Source organism: Melospiza melodia, chromosome 5 (genome assembly GCF_035770615.1).
Source record: "Melospiza melodia melodia isolate bMelMel2 chromosome 5, bMelMel2.pri, whole genome shotgun sequence".
In the NCBI taxonomy this organism is placed as follows: Eukaryota; Metazoa; Chordata; class Aves; order Passeriformes; family Passerellidae; genus Melospiza; species Melospiza melodia.
The window spans coordinates 90,725,350-90,732,514 of NC_086198.1; the positions used below are offsets into that span (position 1 = coordinate 90,725,350).

At 63.1% G+C, this 7,165-nt stretch overlaps 1 protein-coding gene across 5 annotated transcripts in view; it reads right to left on the minus strand.

Annotated features, from left to right (window-relative positions):
* LOC134418851 (transcription factor COE4-like) overlaps positions 1-6,898 on the minus strand; it is a 29,262-nt gene extending 22,364 nt beyond the window's left edge. For 3 of the 5 annotated variants that reach the window (XR_010027870.1, XM_063157806.1, XM_063157810.1), the window contains exons 1-4: positions 6,678-6,897; positions 648-804; positions 413-476; positions 265-320 (exon numbers count right to left, since the gene is read on the minus strand). Coding sequence is in view for 4 of the 5 variants with exons in the window: in XM_063157806.1 (XP_063013876.1) it covers positions 265-320; positions 413-476; positions 648-804; positions 6,678-6,811 (411 nt within the window). In the remaining variant the exon portion in view is untranslated. Of the gene's footprint in view, positions 1-264; positions 321-412; positions 477-647; positions 805-6,677 lie in introns of all 5 variants that reach the window. The other 2 variants (XM_063157808.1, XM_063157809.1) reach the window with 2 other exon arrangements.
* Between the last annotated feature and the right edge of the window lie 267 nt (positions 6,899-7,165).

Sequence of the window (7,165 nt, forward strand, 5' to 3'; positions counted from 1 at the left end):
TTTTTGGAGTCATTTTTGCGGGGATTTTGGAGGGATTTTTGGGGGGACTTTTGGGGGATTTTGGGGGGGGGATTTTAGGGGGGACTTTGGGGAGGATTTTTTGGGAGGATTTTTGGGGAGGATTTTTGGGGGGATTTTTGGGGGGATTTTTGGGGGCACTTTCGGGGGGCTTTTCAGGGAGGATGTTTTTTGGGGGGGGGATTTTTTTTGGGGGGGGGAGTTTTGGGGGGGGGAGTTTTGGGGAGATTTATGGGATCTTGGTACCTGCTTGGACATGGAGTCAATGAGGCGGACATACAAATCCTGCTCGGTCCGCAGCCCTGCGGGGACACCAGAGGGGTCACCCTGCTTGTCACCTCCCCTTGGGGACACCCCAAATCCCGCCCGGATCCCCCCAAACCCTCTCACCCACCGTTGCTGTAGAGCAGCTGCAGCCGGTAGTGGATCCCGTTGTTGGTTTTCTCCCCGTTCTGTTCCTTGAGGGGTTTTGGGGACAAAATTCACAGCCAGGGTCACTCAATGTCCCCTCCTGGTCGCTCCATGTCCCTCCCACCCCGTTCTGGGGTCACTCGTGCCATAATTTGGGGTAGCACTCCGACCCCGCGGGGGTTTTTGGGGCAGTTTTGGGGTTTTTTGGGGTTTCTCACCCGCTCCTTCTCCACGAAGTCGATGAAGCAGGTGCGCTCCACCTCCACGGGCTGGCCCTGGCCGTCGTACATGGCCAGCACGAAGTGGAAGAAGTTGGACTTGCGCAGGTTGGCCGGGGGCTGCTTCTCGAAGTGAGCGCGGGCCAGCGACACCCCGCTGCGACAGTGACACGGTGTGGGGACAGCCGCGACAGTGACACGGCGTGGGGACAGCCGTGACATTGACACGGCCACAGCCCCGGCAGCACAGTTACCCCCCTGCAGCAGGAACCCCAAACCCCAGAAAACCCCAAAGCCCCGAGAACTGCAGCACCGGGAACCCCCAAAACCCAAGAACCCCAAATCCCGGGAACCCAAACCCGAGAATCCCAAACCCCGAGAACCTCAAACCCCCGAGAACCTCAAACCCCGAGAATCCCAAATCCCCGAGAATCCCAAATCCCCGAGAATCCCAACACCGGGAACCCCAAACCCCGAGAACTCCAGACTTCGGGAACTCCAAACCCTGGGAATTCCCATCCCCATGACCCCCAGTCCTGGGGATCCCCATCCCCATGAACCCCAGTCCTGGGGATCCCCAGCACCGGAACCCCCAAACCACGTCCGGGGATCCCCAGGACTGGGACCCTCAGTGCCTCATCCCGGGGACCCCCAGCACCAGAACCTCCAAACCCCGAGAACCTCAGTCCTGGGAACCCCCAACTCCAAAAACGCAGTCCTGGGGATCCCCATCCCCATGAACCCCAGTTCTGGGGATCCCAGGCACCAGAACCCCCAAACCGCGTCGGGGGGTCCCCCAGGACTGGAATCCCCAGCACCCCCTCTCGGGGACCCCCCAGCACCCCATCCCCGGGATCCCCATCCTCAAGAACCCCAGTCCTGGGACCCCCAGCACCGGGAACCCCCAAAACCCCGTCTGGGGGACCCTCAGGACTGGGACCTGCAGCACCCCATCCCAGGAACCTCAGACCTGGGGACCCCCAGCACTGGGACCCTCAGGACCCACCCCAGGGACCCCCAGCACCCCATTACCAGGACTGGGATCCCCAGTCCCCCATCCCGAGGGCTCCCAGCACCCCATTCCCAGGAACCCCAAAACCTCCTCCAAGGGACACCGGCACCCCCAGCTCCCCATCCTGGGAACCCCAAACCCCATCCAGGGGACCCTCAGTGCCCCATCTCCAGGATCCCCATTCTGAGAACCCAAATTCTGGGACCCCCGGTACAGGAACCCCAAAACCTCCTCCACGGGACACCAACACCCCCAGCACCCCATTACCAGCATTCCCATCCCCAAGAACCCCAATTCTGGGGACCTCCACTACCGGGGACCCCCAGCACCCCATCCCGGGGACCCCCAGTACCAGGAACCCCAAAACCTCCTCCAAGGGACACCCACACCCCCAACTCCCCATCCTGGGGATGCCCAGCACTGGGAACCCCCAAAACCCCATCTGGGGGCCCCCAGGACTGGGACCCTCAGTGCCCCATCCCGGGGACCCCCAGCACTCCATCTCCAGGATCCCCATCCCCGAGATCCCAAATTCTGGGACCCCAGCACCGGGAACCCCAGAACCTCCTCCATGGGACACCAGCACCCCCAGCTCCCCATCCTGGGGATCCCCATCCCTGATAACCCAAATCCTGGGGACCCCCAGCACCCCAACATGAGGACACCTGGAAACTCCGCCCCAGGGACCCCCAGCATCCCATTACCAGGACTGGGATCCCCAGTCCCCCATCCCGGGGGACGCCCAAAACGCCATTCCCAGGAACCCCAAAACCTCCTCCATGGGACACCAGCACCCCCAGCGCCCCATCCTGGGGATCCCCATCCCTGATAACCCAAATCCTGGGGACCCCCACTACCAGGACCCCCAGCACCAGGAACCCCAAAACCTCCTCCATGGGACACCAACACCCCCAAGCACCCCATTACCAGGAACCCCAAACCCCATGACCAGGATTCCCATCCCCAAGAACCCAAATCCTGGGGTACCCCAGCACCAGGGACCCCCAGGACCCCATTACCAGGAACCCCAAAACCTCCTCCATGGGACACAGCACGCCCAGCGCCCCATTTCCAGGACACTCGGAAATTCAGCACTGGGACCCCCAAAACCCCTCCATGGGACACCAGAACCCCAACACCCCATCCTGGGGACCCCCTAAACCCCATCCTGGGGACTCCCCAAAATCTCCTCCATGGGACACCAGCGCCCCATCCTGGGGACTCCCAGCACCCCAATATTGGGACACCCCAAAACAGCACCGGGACCCCCAGACCCTTCTCCATGGGACTCCCACCGCCCCTTCCCAGAATCCCAAATCTCCAAAATCCCAAAACTCCAAAATCCCAAAACCCTAAAATCCAGTCCTTGGGACCCCCAGCACCCTGGCCTGGGACCCCCCAAAACTTACAGCACTCTGTCCCCAGGGCCACCAGCCTGTCCCCAAGACACCAGTCTGTCCCAGGGCCACCAGTCTGTCCCCAAGGCTACAAGAACCCTGTCCCTAAGGCCACCAGCTCGTCCCCAGGCCACCAGGACCCCATCCCCAAGGCCACCAGCTTGTCCTCAAGTCGACCAGCCTCTCCTCAAGACCCCCAGGACCCTGTCCCCAAGGCCACCAGCCTGTCCCCAAGGCCAACAGGACCCCGTCCCCAGGGCCACCAGTCTGTCCACAAGGCCACCAGCCCGTCCCCAGCACCCCACAAGGGTGACACCCAGCACCCCCTCCCTGTCCAGGGCAGGGGACAGACTTGGGGACACCCTGCCCCTGGCATCGGGGACACGAGGGACAGAAGGGGACAGAGGGGACATTCCTGAGCCCTCCCTGCCCAAGCCACCCCTCAGTGCCACCTCTGGGCTCGCCGCTGTCACCGCTGCTGTCCCTGCCCCGACACCCGTGATGACAGCTCGGTGACAGCAGAGCCACATCAGGGACGATGGCTCCAGCACAGTCCCTGTCACTGTCACCGTGTCCCCACCCCGCTGGTGGCCCTGTCCCCTCGGTGTCCCCTCGGTGGCAGCAGAGAGGGTCCCCAGCGTCACCCCTGCCACAGCCACGCACCAACCCAGCCCCTTGGTGACACTCTGGGGACATTTCCCGAGGACAGCTCCTTCAGCTGTTCCAAAGTGTCCCCAGGGTCACTCGCAGGGTCCCAAAGTGTCCCCAGGGTCACCCACGGGGTCTCAAAGTGTCCCCAGGCTCACTCGCGGGGCCGCACCTGGCGAGGTGACAATACCTGCGCACGGCCGCCCCAAATGGGTCACATCATGTCCCCACACCTGCCGTGGACACCGCGGCGCGTCCCTTGTCCTCTCCCCGCGCTGGTGGCTTCGCCCTCAGTGTCCCAGCCCCTCGGGGACACCTCTATCCCCTCACTGTCCCCTCCCTACAACGGGACAGCGGCGCCCGCGGCTCCTCCCAGCCCCACAGATTCCCCCAAAGGGCCGCGGTGACAGCGGGGGTGGCTCTGGCTGTCGCCGCTGTCCCCCGCCGTGTCCCCCCCGCGCTGCCGGCCCCGCCCGCCGCGTTAATTAATTATTAAAGGCAATCAAGCATTTCCAAGCAGCCGCGGCCCCGGCGCTTCCAGGAAAGCGGCGCCGGCCCCAAAGCGGCTCCGGGGGGGCTCTGGGGACCCCGCAGCGGGGACACCCCGGACACGGTGCCAAACCTTTGGGGACACTGCGGGACAGGAGGTTTAGAGGGTCCCGGTGCCACCCCACGGAGCAGGAAGTCGGTGCCACCCCCTTGGGGACACTGCGGTGGCCATGGGGACACTGATGTTTGTGGGGTGAGGGTGACACCTCCCCTCAGACAGTGTCCCCACGCGTGGCACTGCCAGCACGGTGGCGCACGCCCAGCTGCCACCAGGGTGGCACTGCCCGCTCGGTGACACGTCCCTGTCACCACTGCCAGCCCCGGGTGTGTCCCTCTGTCCCAGGGAGGTTTTGGGGACACGGGACCTGGCACTGCTGTCCCTCAGCTGTATCACATTGTCACCCCCTGGGGGTGGCTGCACTTTGGGGTCCCTTTGGGGTCTGGGGGATTCCCTGAGGTTTTCCAGCATCCCAAAGTTTTGGGGGGACCCCGGGGGGCCACCATGACCCCTTAGGGACACCCCAAAGCCAGCAGAGGGGACAGCAGGACAGGGGACAGGGGTGGCACTGAGGGAGAGAGGGACAGGGGAGAGGGGACACTGAGGGAGGGCAGGGAATGGGATTTGAACCCCCAAAAAGGGGAAAGAATGGGATTTGAGTTCCCAGGAGGGCAGGAATGGGATTTGAGTTCCCAGGAGGGCAGGAATGGGATTTGAGTTCCCAGGAGGGCAGGAATGGGATTTGAGCACCCAAAAGGGTCAGGGAATGGGATTTGAGCCCCCTGGAAAAGGCAGGAATGGGATTTGAGTTCCCAGGAAAAGGCAGGGAATGGGATCTGACTTGCCAGGAGGGCAGGAATGGGATTTCAGCCGCCCAAAAGGGCAGGGATTGGGATTTGAGTCCCCTGGGAAAGGCAGGAATGGGAATTTGAGCCCCCCAAAAGGACAGGGAATGGATTCTAAGCCCCCTGGAAAAGGCAGGAATGGGATCTGAGTCCCACAGAAAAGGCAGGAATGGGATTTGAGTTCCCTGGAAAGGCAGGAATGAGATTTGAGCCCCTTAGAAAAGGCAGGAATGGGATTTGAGTTCCCTGGAAAGGCAGGAATGGGATTTGAGCCTCAAAAGGGCAGGGAATGGGATCTGACTTCCCAGGAGGGCAGGAATGGGATTTGAGCCCCCCAGAAAAAGCAGGAATGGGATTTGAGCCCCCCAGAAAAGGCAGGAATGGGATTTGAGCCCCCCAGAAAAGGCAGGAATGGGATTTGAGTTCCCAGTAAGGCACAGAATGGGATTTGAACCCCCAAAAGGGCAGGGATGGGATTTGATCCACCAGGAGGGCAAGGAATGGGATTTGAGTTCCCTGGAAAAGGCAGGAATGGGAATTGAACCCCCCGGAAGAGGCAGGGAATGGGATGTGAGCCCCCCAAAAGGGCAGGGAATGGGATTCGAATTCCCAGGAAAAGGCATGGATGGGCACAGACCCCATTCCCGTTGGCACAAACCCCTGGCACCTGAAACCCAGGATGCCCAGGGCACCGGGATTGGGGATGCAGAGGCCCAAGGAATGCCAGGAGAAATGAGGGGGCACACCCTGGGATGCCTGTGAGACCCAGGACACTGGAATGCCCATGGAACCAGGCATGCCCACGGTGCCCAGGATGCCCATGGGGCATGGAATACCCTGAAATGCCCACAGCAGATGCCCAGGATGCCCACAGGACCTGGAATTCCTATTCCCATGGATCCCAGGACACTCCCAAAGCCCAGGATTCTCACAGCCCCTGGAATATCTTGGAATGCCCACAGCTGATGCCCAGGATGCCCACAGGACCTGGAATTCCCATTCCCATGGATCCCAGGACACTCCCAGAGCCCAGGATGCCCTGGAATTTGGGATACCAGCAGAGCCCGGGATGCCCGTGGAAATTTGGGATGCCCACAGAGCCTGGCACACCCACAGCCCTGGGATACCCACACCCATGGAACGCCCACGGAAGCTGGGAAACCCGAGGAGCTCAGGATGCCCAAAGCCCTGGAATGCCCAGAAACACCGGGATGCCCATGAAAACCGGGATGCCCATGAAAACCGGGATGCCCATAGCCCCTGGAACGCCCATGGAAGCTGGGACACCCGAGGAGCTCAGGATGCCCAGAGCCCTGGAATGCTCAGACCCCCGGGATGCCCATGAAAACCGCGATCCCGGGATGCCCATGAAAACCGCGATGCCCACTGCCCCTGGAGTACCCCTGGAATGCCCACAGCCCTTGGAATTCCCGATTCCCGTGGACCCCGGGATGCCCGCGGAGCTCGGCTTGCGTCCATCCCGCAGCCCCCGGAGCCGCCGGGCTGCCCCAAAACTGCCCCAAAAACTGTCCCCAGGCTGCCCCAAAACTGTCCCCAAGCTGTCCCCAGGCTGTCCCTTACCTCTGCGCCGCCGTGCTGGCGTCCAGGATGCCGGTGCCCCCCTGCAGCCAGCGGCCGGCGGGGAGCCCCGCGCTCAGCGGCTCCTCCTTCATGGGGACCCCGCCGCGGGGCAGCGCCTCCTGCACCGAGAACATCACCGGGGGGCTCAGGGGGACCCCCGGACACCCCCGGGATCAGCACCGGGCAGGTGCCGGGGGCCGCCGTCCCGGCCGCCGGGGAAGCGGCATCTGCGGAGGGAGGGATGGAAGGGGAGAGGGAGGGAAGGAGGGAGGAGGGGGGCGGGAGGGGGCAGAGCCCGAGAAGTTGGAGCTGGAGGAGCCCCGGAGCCAAGCGAGGGGAGGGGAAGGGGCGGGGGGAGGCGCGGGGGGAGAGGGAGGGATGGGGAGGGAGGAGTGGAGGGAGGGATGGGGAGGAAGGAGGGAGGGATGGGGAGGAAGGCTCGGAGGAGGAGTGGAGGGATGGATGGAGGGAGGCCCGGAGGAGGAGTA